This window comes from Astyanax mexicanus, chromosome 4 (assembly GCF_023375975.1).
Source record: "Astyanax mexicanus isolate ESR-SI-001 chromosome 4, AstMex3_surface, whole genome shotgun sequence".
Classification (NCBI taxonomy): domain Eukaryota; kingdom Metazoa; phylum Chordata; class Actinopteri; order Characiformes; family Acestrorhamphidae; genus Astyanax; species Astyanax mexicanus.
The window spans coordinates 58147501-58173609 of NC_064411.1; the positions used below are offsets into that span (position 1 = coordinate 58147501).

General features: G+C 41.3%; 1 protein-coding gene across 1 annotated transcript in view; it reads right to left on the bottom strand.

Moving 5' to 3' along the window:
* LOC103038436 (netrin-G1) overlaps positions 1-26109 on the bottom strand; it is a 93667-nt gene that overhangs the window by 15013 nt on the left and 52545 nt on the right. Inside the window, exons 4-6 of the mRNA XM_022668371.2 lie at positions 13636-13808; positions 6165-6191; positions 5947-5991 (exon numbers count right to left, since the gene is read on the bottom strand). Coding sequence (XP_022524092.1) covers positions 5947-5991; positions 6165-6191; positions 13636-13808 — 245 coding nt within the window. The remainder of the gene's footprint in view (positions 1-5946; positions 5992-6164; positions 6192-13635; positions 13809-26109) is intronic.

Here is a 26109-nt window from a genome sequence, read left to right on the forward strand (position 1 = left end):
AGCCAATTGCTGCCTATCTAAGCTCAGACCAACAATCAACCAGCCAACCAACACTGCCTGTCTAAGCCAAGACCAACCAACCAATCGCTGCCTGCCTTGGTCAAGACCAAAATTTTCTGCCTGTCTTGGTCCAAACTAACCGATCGCTACCTGTCTGGGCCCAGACCAACAAACCAACCAAATGCTGCCTATCTCAGTCCAGACCAATCGCTGCCTGCCTTGAGCCAGACAAACCAATCACTGCCTGTCCAGGCCCACACCAACCAACCAGTCAATCGCTGCCTGGCTCAACCCAGACCAACCAACCAACAAACCAACCAATCAACCAATCAACCAACCAACCAACTAACCAACTAACTAACCAAAAAACTAACCAATGAACCAACCATCCAACCAACCAAACAAACAAACAATTAACCAACCAACAAACTAACCAATCAATCAACCAACCAACCAACCAACCAATCAATTAACCAACCAACCAACCAACCAATGAACCAACCAACCAACCAATCAATTAACCAACCAACCAACCAACCAACCAACCAACAAACTAACCAACAAACTTACCAATCAACCAACCAACCAACCAACCAACCAACCAACTAACCAACAAACTAACCAACAAACTAACCAACCAACCAACCAATCAATGAACCAATCAACCAACCAACCAACCAATCAATTAACCAACCAATCAACCAACCAACAAACTAACCAACAAACTAACCAATGAACCAACCAACCAACTAAGCAACCAACCAACCAACCAACTAAGCAACCAACCAACTAACCAACTAACCAATCAATTGCTGCCTGTCCAGGCCCAGACCAACCAACTAACAAACCAACAAACCACACCAACCAATCAACCAACCAATTGCCAGACAATTAACCAACCAACCAACCAACCAACCAATCGCTGGCCAACTCAGCCAACATCATGCTTAAAAAGATTGCATTTTTGTGCACTCTACCATCTTCACCATATGTATGTGTATATTATCTACATTAACACATAGGGGGCGTGGCTTAATTCTCTGCACAGAGGACGGCTTCACTCCTCTACATCTTTAGATCTTTAGAAATTAAGTGTTTATTGAATACGGTGATACTTTTTAACATGTTTTTTAAGTGTTTCTGGGACGCGGCATTTCCTCTGTGGGTAAATGGGCGTAGGTGACGTTGATCACATGACAGGAAGTGGAGATCTGCAGGGTTAAAGTAGCTCTGGAGGCTGGAGCTGGTTGTACTGGTTTCTCTCGGAGAGTTTTCCGGCAGATGCTCGGAGAGTTTGGGATTTGGGTTCGGAGCAGAAGCTCTCGCTAGATTTTCGTCGGGATTCAAAGTTTTAATCTCCAGGCTTGTGGAGTTTACTTTAGCGGGATTAGCCGCCGCCGCCACGGTGCTGAACGGCCTCCAGAAGACCCTCGGCGTCATTGTCTTTCCGGCAGCATCTGCAGCCCAGATTAGCTTCCCTTCTCTTCCTCTCCTTTATTACAGAGGGTACAGCGGGTACCGCAGTGGCAGCTCCATCGCCAGGCCTTGTTTCCATGGAGACGGGAGGACCCCGTGTCTATTTAGGTTTTTTGAGTGTGCAGTGCGTAGCATTATTGATGTTTTATGTGTTTTGCACTAAGGCATGTTTAAAATATAAAAATATAAAAAAATATCTAATAATTGTTTGTTCAGAAAGTGTTTTATATTCTTAGACATTGTTAATTACTGTATATTAGAGTATACAGAGAGACTGGGTCTCAATAAACATACTTATTAAATAACAGGTCTATGCTTCTTCAGTGTTGCAATGTTAATTAACATCATTCTAAACAGATTTCACTTCAAACATTCAAACAACCCAAAAAATATTGTTTTAAAAAGCTCAGTTTAACTTTACTAAAAAAAAGTTTCAGTTTGATTAAATCTGGTTTGGGTTTGTTTGATTTTACATTAGTAATATAGAGCAACTAGAGACCTTTTATTCTGAATGTGTTTTAAATATCCTATTGGTTTACTGTTTAGCTTCTCTTTTGGGTAAATTTGTTTAGAGAGTTAATTTAAGACTTTATGTAAATGTACTCTTTCCTGTTCTTGTGCTGTTATTTGCTAAAGCCAGAGGAATTGTGAGCATCATTTAGCCTAAACATCTAAAATAATATAAATAATATGACATTTATACTTTTGTAAAAAGTTTTCTGTAAAAAATACAATACTACAACACAATATTTACACAATACAGTATTTTACTTTCAGTTCTTGAGTAAAATTAAATTTATTATTCATTTTAAATAAACGATTTGCAATACTTAAGTACAAAAATGTTGAATACTTTAGTACTTCTACTTAAGTATGATGCTTAAAGAAAGCTTTTTTGACAGAGTACATGTCTGACAATATCTTCTTCTTCTTGTTTTCCTCTGCTGAGAAGAGTTTGTTGGACACGTCCAGGTAGCTGCGCCATTAAAATAGCAATCCGCCAAAGACAGAGCTCACCTGATCTACTCTTAAAGAGAATGATGAGCAAGAGACGCTCTGATTGATTTATTATTTCACGTTACGCCCAAAATTAACCACACCCATCATTACTTAAGAGAATTAGTACATGCCTTTTGGTCTACTTTTCCTGTCGTTACGATAGCAAAGACTTAATTTAGGCATGCCACCTAAATCAAGCTCCAAAGTGCAGCTGTTCAGCAGTTAGTTAACAGCTCGCCTATAGATCACTAAACCAATATGATTTACTATGATCAGGAGATCGCTGATTCGAATCCCGGTCATGTGGCTTGCCATCAGCTGCCGGAGCCCTGAGAGAGCACACACAGTTGTTCTTGCTGTTTCTCTCTGGGTGGGTACAGTACAGTAGATGGCGCTCTTTTGCTCTTTCCCCTCATCACTCCTCCTAGGGTGATGTGGATCAGAACAAGGCTGCGTCTGTGAGCTGATGTATCAGAACCGAGTCATTGCGCTTTCCTCCAAGCGTTAGCGCTGTGATGCTACTCAGCAATAAAAAGTTAGAAAAGAGGCAGAGTCTGACTTTACATGTATGGGAGGAGGCGTGTGCTGGCCTGTTTAACCCTCCTGGTGTTGAAGCATCACTAGTGATAAGTAGCAGATGAACGGGTGGAACAATCGGCCAGATAAAACTTAAATAAAACTAAACTAAAACTAAAAGTCTAAGCTCGTGTTTGGACACAGTCTCGTCTCTGTCTGACTGTAATGTGACCTCTGATCCAGAGTTCAGATAAGAGGAGCATCATGGTGCTCCTCCATCACCAGCAGCATCACCCCGGATCTGTTTGATCTTTGTTGTCTGTTTGAAGTTCCTGTTTGATGTGTGAGGTCATCTGTCATAAACACTGTCCATCAGCGCTGACTGCATTTATAGAGTGACTCAATCACGACACAAAACCACCCCCCAGCGACCATCTCCCCATCACCACACCTCCATCACACCTCAATCACATCTCCATTACACCTCAATCACACCTCAATCACACCTCCATCACACCTCAATCACACCTCCATCACAACTCCATCACACCTCAATCACATCTCCATCACACCTCAATCATACCTCAATCACACCTCAATCACATCCCCATCACACCTCCATCACACCTCAATCACACCTCAATCACATCCCCATCACACCTCCATCACATCTCCATCACACCTCCATCACACCTCCATCACACCTCCATCACATCTCCATCACACCTCCATCACACCTCCATCACACCTCCATCACACCTCAATCACATCTCCATCACACCTCCATCACACCTCAATCACACCTCAATCACATCTCCATCACACCTCCATCACACCTCCATCCCACCTCCATCACATCTCCATCACATCCCCATCACACCTCCATCACATCCCCATCACATCTCCATCACACCTCCATCACACCTCCATCACACCTCAATCACATCTCCATCACAACTCCATCACACCTCCATCACATCCCCATCACATCTCCATCACACCTCCATCACATCTCCATCACACCTCCATCACACCTCCATCACATCTCCATCACATCTCCATCACACCTCAATCACATCTCCATCACACCTCCATCACACCTCAATCACATCCCCATCACATCCCCATCACACCTCCATCACACCTCCATCCCACCTCCATCACATCTCCATCACACCTCCATCACACCTCCATCACATCCCCATCACATCCCCATCACATCTCCATCACACCTCCATCACACCTCAATCACATCCCCATCACACCTCCATCACACCTCCATCACATCCCCATCACATCTCCATCACACCTCAATCACAACTCCATCACAACTCCATCACACCTCCATCACACCTCCATCACACCTCAATCACGTGCATCACTCGTTTTCATGCTCTGAGAGTCTAAAGCTCTGCCACTATGAAGATTGCTGGTAAGAATCCTGGTCATGCAGCTTGTCATCAGCTGACAGAGCCCCGAGAGAGCACAGGGTGATTTTGTGTAGTTGTGAAAGTTTCTATGATCTGGATCAGTTGAGGAGTTCATTGTTTATTTGGAGCTTCAGTTTCTCCCTCTGTTTGGTTTGTTTTCACACAGATGTAAACTTAAACTAAATGTACCAAAATGTGCACCAATAAACCACGCAAGCACATAGTCTCCTCTGATTGGTCAGAGCTGTCTAAAAGTGAATATAGTGAGAAGATTCTGTGTATTCAGCTCGTATATCTGTGCAGTATGAAGCTGCTTTGATACACAGCACTTTTAAACACAGTGTTTTAAATGGCTGTGAGCAGTGAACGCAGCACATACCATGCGCTCAGTGTGTAAACAGCACGGAGCAGCAGCAGAGACAGCATTAGTTCATAGCTGTGGTAACTAATCAGCGTTATCTGGCTAATATATATCAGATTAAACTACACCTTATCAGCAGTTTAGCTCTAATAAAGGGAGTATATTTGACATCTGGGTCAGATCGAGTGTGTGTAAAGCGTGTGTATATATAGTATGTGTGTATATAGTGAGTGTGTGTATAGTGCATGAGTGGTGTGTGTGTGTGCATGTAATGTATGTGTGTGTGTATATAGTGTGTATAAAGAGTGTGTGTGTGTGTGTAGAGTGAGATCTGAGTGCTGATTGGCTGTTAGAGTTGTGAGACCGCCCCCGGGCCGGTCATTACTCAGGTGATGAGCTCAGTACCGGACTGTAACACAATCAGACAGCAGCACTGCAGGGTCTATAATCTGACCTGTTATTATTATTATTATTATTAATACTCAGTACAGTAAATACTCACACTCTGCAGATCCTCAGCTCCTGCTGCAGTACACAGGCCTGTGTTCAACCTCACTTACTCACATGATAACACCTCACAACTGTCGCAACAGGTGTGGACATTTCCAAAGCTGTGCCCTGAGTTTACTCTTCACCATCAATTTCATTTACTTAATACTGTCCCATGACATGAATTTCATAACTTACATACTTATATTTAACATAACATAATACACTATAACATAAGGTAAGGTATCATAACGTATCGCAACATAACATTAACATAATGTAACGTAACGTAACATAATATAATACAACGTAACAGAGTAACGTAGCGCAACATAACATAACATAACGTTATATAACACAACGTAACATAGAGTAATGTAACATAACGTTATATAACAGCGTAGCATAGAGTAATGTAATGCAACATAACATAATATAACACAACATAACAGAGTAATAACGTAACAACACAATGTAACAGAGTAATGTAATATAGTAAAACATAGTATAACCCAACATAATATAACAGCGTAACGTAGAGTAACGTAACATTACATAGCGTTACATAACGTAAAATAATGTAATATGACATAACGTAATAGAACACAACATAATGTAGAGTAACGTAACATTACATAGCGTTACATAACGTAAAGTAACACGTTCAGCTCTTACCTTGGTTTCGGTTTGCAACTCCAAGAGATGAAACATTGGGTCGAACTGAAAAAGAGAAACATTAAAACATTACTCTTTATTCTTCTAGACAGACAGACAGACAGACAGACAGGTTGATAGACAGACAGACAGATGGCCTAAAAGTTAGACAGACAAACAGACAGACAGATAGAAATACAGGTGGATAGACAGACAGATGCTGTATGTAAATGACTCACCTGCTGTACCGAGGTTGCTCGGAATACCTGCAGAACAAAAACAACAGTCAGATTATGTGTATGTGTGTGTGGGTGAGTGAGTGTGTGAGTGAGTGTGTAGCATAGCAACCACACCACAGTAACCACCCAGCAACATTTTAATAATCACCATAGCAACATCAGGGCAACCACCTGGCAACACTGCAGCACCCTTCTATAAACACTAACTAACACCATAGTAACCATCCAGCAACCGTATAACAACTAACCTAGCAACACCAGAGCAACCACCTGGCAACACTGCAGCACCTTCTATAAACACTACTTAACACCATAGCAATCACCCAGCAACACTACAGGACCAATATGACGCACAATAACCAACACCATAGCAACCACATGGGATATCAAATCAACCACCCAGAAAAACCATAACAACCACCTGTTAACACTACAGCATTCATCAAACATTTATGATCAAAAGCACGGCGACCACCTACAACACCATATCGACCACCCTAGCAACACTAGAAGTAAAACTTAATAACACTCAGAGGAATACTGCAGAACCAATAAAACACACAAAAACCAATACCATAGCAACCACACAGGATATTAAATCAACCACCAAGAAACGGAAATGGAAACATTATAGCATCCATTACTACCTGGTAACCCTATGGCATCCATCAAACTTTTATTATCCACACCACAGCAACCACCTACAACACCATAACAACAACCCTATCAACACCATGGCAACCAACTGGCAACACTGCAGCACCCTTCACTACCTGGTAACACTATGGCATCCATCAAACATTTATCATCAATACCACAGCATTCACCTACAACACCATAACAACAACCCTAGCAACACCATGGCAACCACCTGGCAACACTGCAGCACCCTTCTGTAAACACTAACTAACACCACAGCAACCACACAACAACAATGCAGGAAGAATATAACACACAATAACCAACATAATAGAAACCACACAAGATATCAAGAGAAAAAAACACGGCAACCATCTAGAAACACCATAGCAACCACTTAGGATAGCAACCAATTGAGAATTATGAAAAAATAAATAGATAAATGAGTATATTTATAAAAGCTCTGCTGTATAAAGGGTTAAAACACTCCTACGCCCATATTTGGAAGCAACATCACTGTGTCACTCATGCAGTGACATCACGGCTCCAAGTTAATTATGCATTCGGCTCACCTGAGCAGCCAGCTGCCACTGAAACCGGCGTGTGTGTGTGTGTGTGTGACAGACACACACACACACACACACACACACACACACACTCTCTGTTTATACACCTGTTCACTCCACATGGAATACAGCCGGGCAGATAACCCCCAGATAACTCCGCCCCCTCCACACCTGCTGCTAACACGCCCCAACACGATACTACCTCCACACTTACACACCCACCCCTGCAACACCGTACAGCTGCACCCAAAACCAATATGCCCAGAGAAGTGAGGCACGGTGGGTAGTCGCTGTGCAAGACTTATTACAAAACACCCTAATAACACCAGGGCAACCACCACCAACACCAATACAAACCCCCAGATACCACAGAAACCAGCTACAACACCATTAAAAACAACCTACAGCATTAAAAACACCCAAGCAACACCAGGGCAACCACCTACAATACCATGACAAACACCCTTCCAACACCACATCAACCACCTACAACTTCATTACAAACACCTTAGCAACACTCAAGCAGCACCAAAGCAACAATGTACAATACCATTAAAAACACCCTACACCATTAAAAACACCCTGGGCAGACCACAGCAACCACCTACGACACCATTACAAATGCCCTAGCAACACCACAGTAACCATCTACAACATAATTACAAACAACCTAGCAACACCACAGCAACCACCTACACCACCCTTACAAACACCCAAGTAAACAACACAGTAGCCACGTACATTACAAACACCGTAACAACACCACAGCAACCACTTACAACACCATTACAAACACCCCAGCAACACCAAAGCAACCACCTACAACACCAATACAACCCCCCTAGCAATACCACAGCAACCAGCTACAACACTATTAAAAACAACCTACAGCATTAAAAACACCCAAGCAACACCAGGGCAACCACCTACAATACCATGATAAACACCCTTCCAACACCACATCAACCACCTACAACCCCATTACAAACACCCTAGCAACACCCTAGCAGCACCAAAGCAACAATGTACAATACTATTAAAAACACCCTACACCATTAACAACACCCTGGGCAAACCACAGCAACCACCTACGACACCATTACAAATGCCCTAGCAACACCACAGTAACCATCTACAATATAATTACAAACACCCTAGCAACTACCCACACCACCCTTACAAACACCCTAGCCACACCACAGCAACCACCTACGACACCACTACAAATACCCTAGCAACACCACCTACACCACCTACACCACCCTTACAAACACCCTAGTAAACAACACAGTAGCCACGTACATTACAAACACCCTAACAACACCACAGCAACCACTTTCAACACCATTACAAACACCATATGAGCACCAGAGCAACCATCGTTGTTTTATTCTATAAACTACAGACAACATTTCTCCCAAATTCCAAATATTTGGTGGAATAACCCTGGTTGTTATTGTCATGCATCTTGGCATCATGTTCTCCTCCACCAGTCTTACACACTGCTTTTGGATAACTTTATGCTGCTTTACTCCTGGTGTAAAAATTCAAGCAGTTCAGTTTGGTGGTTTGATGGTTTGTGATCATCCATCTTCCTCTTGATTATATTCCAGAGGTTTTTAAACTTTAAGTGATCTCTAATTCTTACTTTTTCACTGTTTTAAATATCTGTACTGTAGGATGAACTGTGCTCTTACACTATTGCTCTTTTCATATCCATCCCTCGTTTTTCTGGGGTGAAAAGAGAGAGAGAGAGAGAGAGAGATTGTTCTTCTCCTCTTTCGGTGAGTCAGTGGAGAGCTGGGTTAAAGCTCAGCGGGAAGCTTTCGCTTTTCACACCGACCGAATCGCCTCGACAGAAACCCGGAGATTTCATTTCCTGCTGTATTTATTACATCCAGGGTCACGACCCCCCGGATACAACTGCAGTTTATCGCTATCTTACACCCCACCCAACAGTCTGTTTCACTGGTTTAAACAGCAGTAGAGCTTCTGAATATATCTACACTGATGGGTAAATTTCTGGAGTTTTGCTTGTTTATCTTGGTAACTGTAAACTTAGGTGCGCTACTGACTCATTAAAACCCTGACAACAGGCAACAGTCAGACGTTCATCGCTATCTCGGTAACACAGGCACTGTGCCGAGCAGAGCGTACACCCCCACTTATTACACACACATGAACACACAGCAGCACAAACCCAACTTTTACATCAACAATAAACAGAATAGTAAATAAAATAACATACGCCCAACTGGTTCTGGTTCTGCACACCTGAGAGACAGGTAATCTCATTATAGTTTAATATCCCCCATCACTGCTGTACACAGGTGTCTCAGACAGGTGAAGGTGTTTCTGTATGTAAATTGGCTGCAGATCTGTCCTGCTATTGGCTGTTTAATAACCTGCTGTCAGTCTGAGACTCATAACAAACAGAGACATAGAGCTATATTAAAACCTGCACAACACACACACATACACACACTATACACACACTATAAACACTATACACACACTATACACACTATACACACTATACACACTATACACACACTATACACACTATACTCACACTATAAACACTATACACACACTATACACACACACACTATACACACACTATAAACACTATACACACACTATACACACTATACACACACTATACACACTATACACACACTATACACACTATACACACACTATACACACTATACACACACTATACACACACACACTATACACACACACTATAAACACTATACACACACTATAAACACTATACACACACTATAAACACTACACACACACTATACACACACTATACACACACTATACACACACTATACACACACACTATACACACACACACTATACACACACTATATACACTATACACACACTATAAACACTATACACACACTATAAACACTATACACACACTATAAACACTATACACACACTATACTCACTATACACACACTATAAACACTATACACACACTATAAACACTATACACACACTATACACACTATACACACACACACTATACACACACTATAAACACTATACACACACTATACACACTATACACACACTATAAACACTATACACACACTATAAACACTATACACACACTATACACACTATACACACACACACTATACACACACTATACACACACTATACACACACACTATACACACACTATACACACACTATACACACACTATACACACACTATAAACACACTATAAACACTATACACACACTATACTCACAGACGTTGGCGGTGCCCTTGGGGATGGGCAGGTAGGATCTGATGCTCTGTGTATAGTGTGTGTATAGAGTGTGTGTAGTGTGTGTGTAGCGTGTGTGTAGTGTGTGTGTAGCGTGTGTGTGTAGTCGTGTACTCACAGACGTTGGCGGTGCCCTTGGGGATGGGCAGGTAGGATCTGATGCTCTGTGTAGTGTGTGTGTAGCGTGTGTGTAGCGTGTGTGTAGCGTGTGTGTAGTTGTGTACTCACAGACGTTGGCGGTGCCCTTGGGGATGGGCAGGTAGGATCTGATGCTCTGTGTATAGTGTGTATAGAGTGTGTGTAGTGTGTGTAGCGTGTGTGTAGCGTGTGTGTAGTGTGTGTGTAGCGTGTGTGTGTAGTTGTGTACTCACAGACGTTGGCGGTGCCCTTGGGGATGGGCAGGTAGGATCTGATGCTCTGTGTATAGTGTGTGTGTAGTGTGTGTGTAGCGTGTGTGTAGCGTGTGTGTAGTTGTGTACTCACAGACGTTGGCGGTGCCCTTGGGGATGGGCAGGTAGGATCCGATGCTCTGTGTATAGTGTGTGTGTAGTGTGTGTGTAGCGTGTGTGTAGCGTGTGTGTAGCGTGTGTGTAGTGTGTGTGTAGCATGTGTGTGTAGTTGTGTACTCACAGACGTTGGCGGTGCCCTTGGGGATGGGCAGGTAGGATCTGATGCTCTGTGTATAGTGTGTATAGAGTGTGTGTAGTGTGTGTGTAGTGTGTGTGTAGCGTGTGTGTAGCGTGTGTGTAGTGTGTGTGTAGCGTGTGTGTGTAGTCGTGTACTCACAGACGTTGGCGGTGCCCTTGGGGATGGGCAGGTAGGATCTGATGCTCTGTGTATAGTGTGTGTGTAGTGTGTGTGTAGCATGTGTGTAGCGTGTGTGTAGTTGTGTACTCACAGACGTTGGCGGTGCCCTTGGGGATGGGCAGGTAGGATCTGATGCTCTGTGTATAGTGTGTATAGAGTGTGTGTAGTGTGTGTAGCGTGTGTGTAGCGTGTGTGTAGCGTGTGTGTAGCGTGTGTGTGTGTAGTTGTGTACTCACAGATGTTGGCGGTGCCCTTGGGGATGGGCAGGTAGGATCTGATGCTCTGTGTATAGTGTGTGTGTAGTGTGTGTGTAGTGTGTGTGTAGCATGTGTGTAGCGTGTGTGTAGTGTGTGTGTAGCGTGTGTGTGTAGTTGTGTACTCACAGACGTTGGCGGTGCCCTTGGGGATGGGCAGGTAGGATCTGATGCTCTGTGTATAGTGTGTATAGAGTGTGTGTAGTGTGTGTGTAGCGTGTGTGTAGCGTGTGTGTAGTGTGTGTGTAGCGTGTGTGTGTAGTTGTGTACTCACAGACGTTGGCGGTGCCCTTGGGGATGGGCAGGTAGGATCTGATGCTCTGTGTATAGTGTGTGTATAGAGTGTGTGTAGCGTGTGTGTAGCGTGTGTGTAGTGTGTGTGTGTAGTCGTGTACTCACAGACGTTGGCGGTGCCCTTGGGGATGGGCAGGTAGGATCCGATGCTCTGTGTATAGTGTGTGTGTAGTGTGTGTGTAGCGTGTGTGTAGCGTGTGTGTAGCGTGTGTGTAGTGTGTGTGTAGCATGTGTGTGTAGTTGTGTACTCACAGACGTTGGCGGTGCCCTTGGGGATGGGCAGGTAGGATCTGATGCTCTGTGTATAGTGTGTATAGAGTGTGTGTAGTGTGTGTGTAGTGTGTGTGTAGCGTGTGTGTAGCGTGTGTGTAGTGTGTGTGTAGCGTGTGTGTGTAGTCGTGTACTCACAGACGTTGGCGGTGCCCTTGGGGATGGGCAGGTAGGATCTGATGCTCTGTGTGTAGCGTGTGTGTAGCGTGTGTGTAGTGTGTGTGTAGCGTGTGTGTGTGTAGTTGTGTACTCACAGATGTTGGCGGTGCCCTTGGGGATGGGCAGGTAGGATCTGATGCTCTGTGTATAGTGTGTGTGTAGTGTGTGTGTAGTGTGTGTGTAGCGTGTGTGTAGCGTGTGTGTAGTGTGTGTGTAGCGTGTGTGTGTAGTTGTGTACTCACAGACGTTGGCGGTGCCCTTGGGGATGGGCAGGTAGGATCTGATGCTCTGTGTATAGTGTGTATAGAGTGTGTGTAGTGTGTGTGTAGCGTGTGTGTAGCGTGTGTGTAGTGTGTGTGTGTAGCGTGTGTGTGTAGTTGTGTACTCACAGACGTTGGCGGTGCCCTTGGGGATGGGCAGGTAGGATCTGATGCTCTGTGTATAGTGTGTGTGTAGTGTGTGTGTAGTGTGTGTGTAGCGTGTGTGTAGCGTGTGTGTAGTGTGTGTGTAGTCGTGTACTCACAGACGTTGGCGGTGCCCTTGGGGATGGGCAGGTAGGATCTGATGCTCTGTGTATAGTGTGTGTATAGAGTGTGTGTAGCGTGTGTGTAGCGTGTGTGTAGCGTGTGTGTGTAGTCGTGTACTCACAGACGTTGGCGGTGCCCTTGGGGATGGGCAGGTAGGATCTGATGCTCTGTGTATAGTGTGTGTGTATAGTGTGTGTAGTGTGTGTGTAGTGTGTGTGTAGCGTGTGTGTAGCGTGTGTGTAGTTGTGTACTCACAGACGTTGGCGGTGCCCTTGGGGATGGGCAGGTAGGATCTGATGCTCTGTGTATAGTGTGTGTATAGAGTGTGTGTAGTGTGTGTGTAGCGTGTGTGTAGCGTGTGTGTAGTGTGTGTATAGAGTGTGTGTAGTGTGTGTGTAGCGTGTGTGTAGCGTGTGTGTAGTTGTGTACTCACAGACGTTGGCGGTGCCCTTGGGGATGGGCAGGTAGGATCCGATGCTCTGTGTATAGTGTGTGTGTAGTGTGTGTGTAGTGTGTGTGTAGCGTGTGTGTGTAGTTGTGTACTCACAGACGTTGGCGGTGCCCTTGGGGATGGGCAGGTAGGATCCGATGCTCTGTGTATAGTGTGTGTGTAGCGTGTGTGTAGCGTGTGTGTAGCGTGTGTGTAGTTGTGTACTCACAGACGTTGGCGGTGCCCTTGGGGATGGGCAGGTAGGATCCGATGCTCCAGGCTCGGCCCTGGTAGTGTTTTTTGCAGCGTGAGCAGTCGGGTCCTGTAGTGTTGTGTTCACACTCACAACTCAGCTTCCCTTTCTCCACAACACAGGTGTTCGCGTGCAGGTTACACTTACACCTGAGAACACAGACCCCGCCCACAATCATCACCACGGTAACACATCAATCACAACATCAGGACCACATCCTCGCTAGTGTCTGTTGTACTGCGTGTACAGTGAACCGATCAGATACAGCAGTGCTGTTGGAGTTCTTAAACACTGTATCCACAGGACTCCTACAGGACACCGACCACGGGACGATCTGAACCAGTTTCTCTGATTTTGCTATTTATAGGTTTATGTTTGAGTAAAATGAACATTGTTGTTTTATTCTATAAACTACAGACAACATTTCTCCCAAATTCCAAATAAAAATATTCTCATTTAGAGCATTTATTTACAGAAAATGAGAAATGACTGAAATAACAAAAAAGATGCAGAGCTTTCAGACCTCAAATAATACAAAGAAAACAAGTTCATATTCATAAAGTTTTAAAAGTTCAGAAATGAATATTTGGTGGAATAACCCTGGTTGGTTTTTAATCATCTCTGCATCATGTTCTCCTCCACCAGTCTTACACACTGCTTTTGGATAACTTTATGCTGCTTTACTCCTGGTGTAAAAATTCAAGCAGTTCAGTTTGGTGGTTTGATGGCTTGTGATCATCCATCTTCCTCTTGATTATATTCCAGAGGTTTTATATTTGGTAAAATTAAAGAAACTCATCATTTTTAAGTGGAATCTTATTTTTGTATCCAGAGATGTATATATTTATTAATCAGATTTCTTGGAGAAAATCTGAAAATTTGATATGATAGAGTTTATGATTATTACTGTATTATGAAGTGCATGTAAATGTACTAAAGCTCACAGTGATCATAGTAGCTTTTTAAACCTCTGAGACACAGAAATAAAAAATGTCCTCATTAATCAGAAGTGTACCTCATAAATTTACCTCAGCAATGCTATTTTAGTCATGGATTTACCAAAGAAGAGCTATTCTAATCACACATTTACATCAGCAATGCTATTCTAATCATGGATTTACCAAAGAAAAGCTATTCTAATCATACATTTTCCTCAGCAGTGATATTGTTAACATAGATTTACCTCAGTAGAGCTATTCTAGTCATGAATGTACCTCAGACCAATGCACAAATAAATTGCCTAAATTTGTGGCATAAAATGATCTTAAAATTACTACACATACATAGAAATATTATTATTAATCGGATTTCTTGGAGAAAATCTGAAAATCTGATATGATAGAGTTTATGATTATAATCGTATTATAAAGTGCATGTAAATGTAGTAAAGCTCACAGTGATCATAGTAGCTTTTTAAACTTTTGAGACACAGAAATATAAAATGTCCTCATTAATCAGAAGTGTAACTAAAGCGAACGTCCACCCAGCGTCTGATCTGCAGGACTCGTCCATGTCCTCGTAATTAAATAACGATTTCGCCGTACGGTTTCTGCGGACGCATCGCTGCCACGGCGTTCACCATTATAAACCCTTTTAACAAAGACTCCTCGCCAAGCCCAGAAGAGTTTTTCATTATGTCATTAAAACCCATCGCTCAGTCCGCCGAGCCCCGCCGAGAACCGACACAGCGCCGGCACAGAGACCAGATCACAGCCGTCCCCGCGGTGCAGCGGCGGCACAGAGAGGACAGTCTGGAGATGCCGGCAGAACCGGAGCTTCAAACACACTGTGATCTCCTCAGAGACCGAGATCCACAAACCCAACGCTTCTGATTCAGGGTGAATTTTTTAAAAACGCACTTTTCTGAGGACTTTACTGCTGAAGTGGACGATGGGGAATTGTGTAGCATTTAGCACAACGCACCATCAACCTGCCTACAATCATCCAGGAACTTTTATTTAGTTAGTTATTTACTCAGTAGTGCAAGTTTAGTTGTAGATTTACCTCAGAGGTGCTTTCTAATCAGGAATTTACCTCAGTATAGCTAATATAATCAAACATTTACCTCAGAAATGATATTATAATCAAGAATTTACATCAGCAATGTTATTCTAAACATAAATTTACCTCAGAAATGTTATTATAATCATAAATATACATCAGAAGTGCTATTCTAAGCATAAATTTACCTCAGAAATGTTATTTTGAACATGGATTTACCTCAGCAATGCTATTCTAAATCTATTATAATAATACATTTACATCAGTTCTGCTGTTCTAATCATATATTTACCTCAGCAATGCTATTCTAATCATGAATTTACCTCTGTAATCCTATTAAAAATAATTTATCTTAATTTAAATAATAATTTACCTCAGAAAATCTATTATATAAATAAATTTACATCAGTGCTGCTGTTCTTAACACACATTTACCTAAGTAGCGCAATTCTAAGCATAAATTTACCGCAGAAATGCTATATTCACATTGGTTTTACCTTAGCAATTCAGTTATTCTAAATCTAGTATAATAATATATTTACATCAGTGCTGCTGTTCTAATCATATACTTACCTCAGTAGAGCTATTATAATCATGAATTTACCTCAGCACTGCTGTTCTAAACATAAATTTACCTCAGTAGGGCTGTTCTTATCATAGATCTACCTCAGTAGTGCTATTCTAATCATGAATTTACCTCAGCAATTCTATTGTTAACATAAATTTACCTCAGTAGTCCTATTCCAATGAATTTGGAATGAACATAGATCTACCCGAGTAGTGCTGTTCTAATCATATGTTTACCTCAGCAATGCTATTCTAAGCATACATTTACCTCAGACAATCTATTATAATAATACATTTACGTCAGGGCTGCTGTTCTAATCAGATTTTTAATTTTAAATTATTTTTATATATTTTTAAGATGTGATTGAGTTAGTTGCGTACGGTATTTGTGCAAAAAGGCTGTTTAGAATTGAATGAATCCATATTTAGAGCTGGATTTGGTTTCTAAATAAAAACAAGAAGGAAAAACAGCAGCACAAATGGATCTGAAACGAGCGTTAGATCATCCCGTCACCCGAGCCGGGCGTCTCGCGTTGCATATCAATTCTAAATATAATTTGTCGTTATCGATTTTGGGTACCAGGAGGCGAAAGGTTAGGAATGTGTTCTGTAGCGCTGACCTCTGGCTGCTATAGCGATATCGCTGACCGGCGGTGATACGTAACTCCCCCCGGGGGAGCCGGCGAGCGCCGGGATCTGCGCTACACTTCCGAAGAAGGACGTTTCCCTCGGGACAAAAACTCACGGTTTGGAGTTTTGGGCTCTGAGCCAAACACATCCCACAAAGTCAGAAATACATCCATTCTAATTGACTTCCTGCTCCCGCTGACAGCGCTCATGAATGATGAATAACTGCGGGAAAAGAGGGCAAAACATAATATTCCCGTTTACCAGACGCCACGTGCTGCTAGCGCCAGCGCTAACCAAAAATACCCTGCTTAATTCTGTTTAAATACAGTCAAACACCTTCAGTACTGAGCCTGGAATTACCTCAACCCACAAACAGACTCTAAATATAAACCCACATATATATATATATATATATAAAACACAGGGTGAAACAAAGTATCAAAACTCTGCGCTGTGTTTAAACCCCGCCCACTAAACTTTTCTTTTACTCAGATAGACTTTTTTCCTCTTCTAAAAAAATATATAAATATATATTCAGTATATATTCTTATCATGAATTTACCCGAGCAGTGCTATTCCAATTATACATTTACCTCAGCAGTCCTATTCTAATCATACATTTGCCTCAGCACTGCTATTCTAATCATATATTTACCTTAGTAGTGCTATTCTAATTATAAATTTACCTCAGCAGTGCTGTTCTAAACATACATTTACCTCAGCAGTGCCATTCTAATCACACATTTACCTCAGTAATGCTGTTCTTTTCATACATTTACCACAGAAATGCTATTGTAGTCATACATTTAACTCGTCAGTGCTATTTTAATCATAAATTCACCTCAGCAGAGCTATTCTAATCATACATTTATCCCAAAAATGCTATTCTAATCATAAATGTATCTCAGTAGTGCTGTACTTATCATAAATCTACCGTAGCACTGCTGTCATAATCATACATTTACCTCAGTAATGCTATTCTAATCATACATTTATGCCAAAAATGCTATTCTAAATCATACACATACCTCAGTAATGCTATACTAATCATACATTTACCTCAGCAGAGCTATTATAATCATACATTTATCCGAAAAATGTATTCTAATCATAAATGTATCTCAGTAGTGCTTTTCTTATCATAAATCTACTGTAACGCTGCTGTCCTAATCATACATTTACCTCAGTAATGCTATTCTAATCATACATTTATGCCAAAAATGCTATTCTAGTCATAAATGTACCACAGTAGTGCTGTTCTCAGTAATGCTATACTAATCATAAATTTACCTCAGCAGTGCAATTTTATTCATACATTTACCTCAGTTGATCTATTCTAATGGTTAAATAACACTTGTCCCCTGTATAAATATTGTGGCCTCTTGATGACCCCTGAATTCAGTTGAATGGTGTAGATGGTATCCTGATGTTCGGTGAGATACGGTGGTGTCGGACGCTGATCTGGTGCAGGATAGACGTTTTGTGTGGATTCTGGATTTTAAAATTCAGCGAGAGCAGATTATAATGTGGGCTCTCGTCCCTCCAGAGCGTTTTAAAGTGCCGTTATTAAAGGAAGCGCCGCCGTATTTCTAATCTGAGGACGAGGAGAACAGCCGTCGTTTAGAAGAGTCCCGGCGCGGAGCTCGGAGCCGCGACCCGCGGGTTAATTAAAAACCAGACCAGATCCAGATCACCGCGGTTAAGAGAGTATCTGCAGCCCGGCGCCGGGGGACCGCTGCGATTCGCTGCCGGCGTCGTCACTCTGAGCGTTCTTCCCATTTCAATATCACTCTCCCGGTGCCTCGGGGACGAGCCGTCGCGGCGAGCAGAGTGATGAAAATCCATTTAATAATTCTTTATTGGCCTCCTGCTCCCGGCCGGCCCACGGTGAACTCCACCCGTTATCCGGCAAGAGCTCAGATCCACCGCTCTGATACCGGCTACACCAAAAACTCAACTTCCACCAACACCACAACTCTTTATAAATATATCAGATTTTCAGATTTAGAGATCTAGTAGATACATCCCAGACTGACCTCCAGTAACCCTGATCACCATAAACAACAGCTACAAAAATTAAATTCTGTCTCAAAAATGAGTAAAATTAATAAAATTAGAGTTTACCTGAATCTAAACCTGACACAGTTTCCTCTGAACACAACTATAGCCATTACATTTATATCTGAACTCAGTTATAGCTCTCAGAATTCTATCGTTACCATCTAAGACTCTAAAATTCTAAATTCCCTCAGTTTGCAAGCCGACAAAATTCCATCTAAACCCGATTCTAGTGGACAAAACTACACCTTAAACCAACTGCAGCCAACAAAATTCAGTTTGAACCCAATTTTAGCCAACAAAAATCAATCTTAACCCAAGCCGGAATTTCACCTTAACCCAAATGTTGCAGACAAAATTCAGTTTGGATCCAACTTTAGACCAGACTTTTAAATCTCTGTCTTAACCCAACTCTAGCCAACACAATTCCACCTAAACCTGACTCTATTGGACAAAATTCCACCTTTAATCAAATGTTGCTGATAAAATTCAATTTGAACCCAATTGTAGCCTAGAAAATACAATTTTCTCCACTGTAGCCATAAAAAATCCATCTAAACCCGACTTTAGCCATCAAATCTCTGTCTTAACCCAACTGTATCCAACACAATTCCATCTAAACCCAAGTCTATCGGACATAATTCCACTTTAACTCAACTGTAGCAAACAAAATTTGTCTTTCTTCACTGTAGCCAAATTAAATTCAGTTTGAACCCAACTTCATAGCAGCCAGTGAAAATCCACCTTAACTCAAATGTTGCAGACAAAATTCTGTTAAAACCCAATTGTAGACAATATGGTATATTTTTGAACCCAACTCTTGTTGACAAAATTCTATCTAAAATCACCTCTATCGGACATAATTCCACTTTAACTCAATTGTAGCCAAATAAATTCAGTTTAAACCCAACTGATGTCGACATACTTCAGTCTAAATTCGACTCTAGAGGAAATAAACTCTACAATCTCTACTTTTATCAGATGGAGGGACTTTTATTTTGCAGTGAAGCTGCTGGGAGCTGGAGTTCTGTGTGTCAGTGTGTTAAGCTGAGGTCTCGGCTCATGTATTTTATTCCTCTGGAGGATTTTTTAGTGTTTTTATTCAGATGAATCTGAAGCGATGTGTTGAATATGAATAGAGAGATTGTAGTTCAGATGTTGAGAGAACGCATTCCAGACACGTTTTACAGAGTTATAAAGAGTAAAACTATAGACCCTCAACTCTGTTTCACTCCTGCTCGCGGAGACGCTCCGTCTGCACCGGCACAAAGACGCCCAACTCGCCGCCACGCCGCTGTGTCTGCTGGAGGAGAAGAAAGCAGCTTTTATCTGAGTTCCTGGTGCTGGATTCCTGATCCTGACCTTGGTTTTCTGGCGGCGTGTTGACAGTGCTGACAGCCTGTAGAGCTCTCAGAGCAGAATGACAGCCGGCCCTATTCCCCCAATCTCCTCCTGCACCACATATACCCAACATCAAACAGCTCGAAAACACAAAATATTACACTTACAGACCATAAAACACAGAGAAATACCAACAAACAGCCCGAAAAACTCAACTTATTACACTTACAGACGATAAAACACTGAGAAATACCAACAAACAGCCCGAAAAACTAAACTTATTACACTTACAGACGATAAAACAAAGAGAAGTACCAACAAACAACCCGAAAAACTCAACTTATTACAGTTACAGACGATAAAACATCGAGAAATACCAACAAACAACCCAAAAAACTCAACTTATTACAGTTACAGACAATAAAACACAAAATATTACACTTACAGACAATAAAACACAGAGAAATACCAACAAACAGCCCGAAAAACTCAACTTATTACACTTACAGACGATAAAACACTGAGAAATACCAACAAACAACCCGAAAAACTCAACTTATTACACTTACAGACGATAAAACACAAAATATTACACTTACAGAACATAAAACACCAAGAAATACCAACAAACAGCCCGAAAAACTCAACTTATTACACTTACAGACAATAAAACACAAAATATTACACTTACAGACAATAAAACACAAAATATTACACTTACAGACGATAAAACACCGAGAAATACCAACAAACAGCCTGAAAAACTCAACTTATTACACTTACAGAGGATAAAACACCGAGAAATACCAACAAACAACCCGAAAAACTCAACTTATTACACTTACAGAGGATAAAACACCGAGAAATACCAACAAACAGCCCGAAAAACTCAACTTATTACACTTACAGACAATAAAACACAAAATATTACACTTACAGAACATAAAACACCAAGAAATACCAACAAACAGCCCGAAAAACTCAACTTATTACACTTACAGACAATAAAACACAAAATATTACACTTACAGAACATAAAACACCAAGAAATACCAACAAACAACCCGAAAAACTCAACTTATTACACTTACAGAGGATAAAACACCGAGAAATACCAACAAACAGCCCGAAAAACTCAACTTATTACACTTACAGACAATAAAACACAAAATATTACACTTACAGAACATAAAACACCAAGAAATACCAACAAACAACCCGAAAAACTCAACTTATTACACTTACAGAACATAAAACACAGAGAAATACCAACAAACAACCCGAAAAACTCAACTTATTACACTTACAGAACATAAAACACAGAGAAATACCAACAAACAGCCCGAAAAACTCAACTTATTACAACTTAGTTCAGCATGGCATGTACTCTCTCTCTCTCTCTCAGACTCTGGCTGCTGATGGAGTAGCAGCATTAGCTTTTTGCTAAGCTTGATAATAGCTCTATATTTTTGTCTAATATTAAAACTCTTCAGTAGATGTAAGAGCTGTTTATACTCTAAGCTAAGCAGCACGGTTCTGTAATGCTAATGCTAATGCAGCATATGCAGAATATGTGAGGAGAAAGTGTGGCGAATGAAAATCAAACCGGCAAATTAGCATCAAATCTGATTGGGCACCGCTGAGCGCCGGAGCCGAGCGGCGGAGAGAAGAGGAGGATTCTGGGAGATCAGACGGTCTGTAGATGAACCGAGACCACCGACCTCAGATCTGATACTCAGGAGAAGATCAGCTAAACTACAGCCCACCAGAACCAGAGAGAGAGACAGATACAAAGAGAGACAGTTAAAGAGAGAGAGATAAACACAGCTAATGAAAAAAAGAAAGTAGAAAGAAAGACAGCTAAAGAGAGAGACAGCTAGAGAGAAAACAAGATAGAAAAAGAGAGACAGAAATAGAGAAGAACAGCTTCAGAGAGAGAGAGAAAGGCACAGATAGATAAAAGATAGAGAAAAGAGAGACAGCTAGAGAAAAAGAGGGATAGAAAGAGAGTCAGCTAGAGAGAGTGTGAGGGAGACTGCTACATAGAGAGAGACAGCTAGAGAAAAAGTGATAGAAAGACAGCTAGAGAGAGTGTGAGGGAGACAGCTAAAGAGAGAGAGACAGCTAGAGATAAAGACAGCTCCAGAGAGAGAGAGACAGCTCCAGAGAGAGAGAGACAGCTCCAGAGAGAGAGAGACAGCTCCAGAGAGAGAGTAAGAGAGACAGCTAGAGTAAGAGAGACAGCTAGAGAAAGAGACACACAAAGAAAGAGAGAGCTAGAGAGAAAGAGGGATAGAAAGAGAGACAGCTAGAGAGAGACACACACAAAGAGAGAGTGAGAAAGCTGGAGAGAAACAGAGATAGAAATTAAGAGAGACAGCTAAAGAGAGAGACAGAGAGAAAGAGAGACAGAAATAGAGAAGAACAGCTAATGAGAGAGACTGCTAGAGAGAGAGAGACAGCTAAAAAAGTGATAGAAAGAGAGACAGCTAGAGAGAGTGTGAGGGAGACTGCTAAAGAGAGAGACAGCTCCAAAGAGAGAGTGAGAGAAAGGCAGAGATAGATAAAGAGAAATAGCTAAAGAGAGACAGCTAGAGAAAAAGAGGGATAGAAAGAGAGACAGAGAGAGAAAGACAGATAAAGAGAGATAGCTAGAGATAGAGAAAAAGAGTGAGAGAGAATATTGGAGTTATTATGTGATGGATTCTAACAGGAGGAACTGTCTGTGGTTGTGGTCTGAGCTCAGCGGTGACCCTGCGGATCCGATCCCTCCGGCGGCGCCGGTGCCGGTACCGAGGTTCTGATTATAGCCGAGCGGCGGCCGGTGTTCCCGGCGGTCCGGGCCGAGTGTAGAACATCCCGGGTAAATTGTTTGCGTCTCACCTCCGAGCGCAGTCCACCCCGGCGCCGCTCCTCAAATTTGCGGGGAAATATTAGGAATTCATCACGGCGTAATTCCCCCGCCGCCGGAACGCCGCCGCGGCACAAATCCGATTTGAATAGCGGCGGCCGGGCGCTGCGCCGGGAGCTACGCCTGCAATTTGTTTCAAATGACAGAGTTTATTACTGCCCTCCACCACTGATCTGCATTCAGCATCGGCTAATGAAACCTGGCCTCCATCAGACACCGACCGGCACTCCAAACACCCGCCAACCGCAAGATCAACCGGAGAACCGCCACCGGAAAAACCTGCAGCACCAGTTTGGTATCACTTTATTTTAGAGTGCTTTTTAATGTCTTATTATTTGCTTAATAAAGCCTTAATTAGACATTTGAAAATTCTTTTTGCACTACTTATTATTAAGCTTTATTCTGTGTTTATTAAGTGTTATTGGTGCTTAATTAGGGAGGGGTCTATTATGTGTAAAAGATTAATAATGGCTGTATTAGTTCTTATAGAGCACTATAAACAGTTATGTAGGTTAGCACCCTTTTAAGCAGATCAGATTATTAAGCATTAACTATTATTATCTAATTCTACATGCTATTAGTGTAGAATTGGCCGCAGTTTGGGTTTATCTATGTGAATTTAGGAAGGTTATGGCTGTTAATAAGGGGTTAATAAGGTGTTAATAAGTCACTAATACACCAAGAAGTGCACCATATTCTAAAGTGAGGTTCTGTTCATCACTAATTAGAGACTAAAAAGAACTAAATAAATAATTAATCAATCAAAGACCCCTAATTAAGCACCAATAACACTTTATAAACACAGAATAAAGCCAAATAATAAGTAGTGAATAAATCATTTACAAATATATGAGTAAGGCTTTACCAAGCAAATGATAAGACATTAATAATCGCCTAATTTGTGTTCCTTAAAATAAAAAAGTGTTACCTTATAAACATCTATAACTCATCTATGAACATCAGTACGATTCTTTATGTATGATCATGATTGTACAATGTTCAGTGTTGTAATGCACTATAACACAGATTTGGTATATTTTGGTATAATGCATTATAATATGCAGCTATGATTTCTCAAATTAAGCTTTTATATAAGTGTGTAACATTATAAAGCCTTATATACAGTCACTGCTGTCAAGACATTATAGTGAGGCATAATAAAATTCTTCACGGTTAAAAACTATGAAAATTCACTTCACTTAAAGTCAGTAATGACTGTCTATAAGGCTGTATAATGTGTTACGTACTTATATATAGAAGCTTAATTTGAGAAATCAAAGCTGCATATTATAATGCATTATACCAAAATATATCAAATATGTGTTATAGTGCATTACAACACTGAACACTGTACAATGTTCTTATGAACAGATATTATAAGGCATTATAAGCCCTTTCTTCATAAACCCTTATACTAATAGTTTATAATGTGTTATGAATGTACTTATGAGTTATTATACAGGCTTATTACAGTCATTATAAGATATTATGCCCGTCATATGATGCATTATAAATGCATTTATAATACATTATTAATACAGGGTTCATAAGAAGTGTTACCTTGTGTTCTTAGCAGTGTGCTCTTGCTTTGTTTAAATGTTCAATATAATGTTTTTGTCATATGCAGAAATTCGCCATGAATATTATTATCGCAAAAATACCCTGAATTACTGTGATATTCATATTGGTTTATTAAGTTGGCTTGGAAATAGCAACTGCCTAGCAACCACCTAACAACATCTTAGCAACCACCTGGAAAACGTTAGCAACTGCCTAGCAACCACTTAGCAACCATGTGGAATACGCTAGCAACTGCCTATCTACAGCTTAGCAACCACTTTAGAAATGATAGCAACTGCCTAGCAACCACTTAAAAACATCTTAGCAACCATCTGGAAAACGTCAGCAACTGCCAAACAACCACTTAGCAACCACGTGGAATACGCTAGCAACTGCCTATCTACAGCTTAGCAACCACTTTAGAAATGATAGCAACTGCCTAGCAACCACTTAGCAACCACTTTAGAAGTGATAGCAACTGCCTAGCAACCACTTAACATCTTAGCAACCATCTGGAAAACGTCAGCAACTGCCAAACAACCACTTAGCAACCACGTGGAATACGCTAGCAACTGCAGCAAATCTACAGCTTAGCAACCACTTTAGAAATGATAGCAACTGCCAAGCAACCAGTTAGCAACAAACTGGAAAACGTTAGCAACTGCCTAGCGACCACTTAGCAACAACTTTAGAAATTATAGCAACTACCTAGCAACCACTTAGCAACCACTTTAGAAATGATAGCAACTGCCTAGCAACCACTTAACAACATTGTAGCAACCACCGGGAAAACGTTAGCACCTGCTTAGCAACCACTTAGCAACCATGTGGAATATGTTAGCGACTGCTTAGCAACAGCTTAGCAACCACTTTAGAAATGATAGCAATTGCCTAGCAACCAGTCAGCAACAACTTAGCAAGCACCGGGAAAACATTAGCAACTACCTAGCAAACACTAAGCAACACCTTAGCAACCACCTGAAATAAGTTAGTAACTGCCTAGCAATGATTTAGCAACACCTTAGCAACCATCTGAAATATGTCAGTACTTGTGTGAAATTACGATAGTACTCGATTTAAGATGTTGTTTATTTAACGTCTTTAGGTTTTTTTTTACTTTTTTTCTAGCTGTTCGAACTGTTTTTAAATTTTATCAAGAGCTTTTCCAAACCAGCTTAAAGTTCGTTATTGAACTTTCCTTTTCTAGTTTGGTATTGAGTTTTTCAGTACTGTTAGTAATGAATATCAGCTCTATTCCACAGCAGCTGGATGATGACCTGAGTCTGATCTCAAGCGTTTTAAAGCATAAAGGATGTAAAATATTCTGCAAATGATCAACAACCCCTGACTGGACCTCTATCCCACCTCTCTGTATATATATA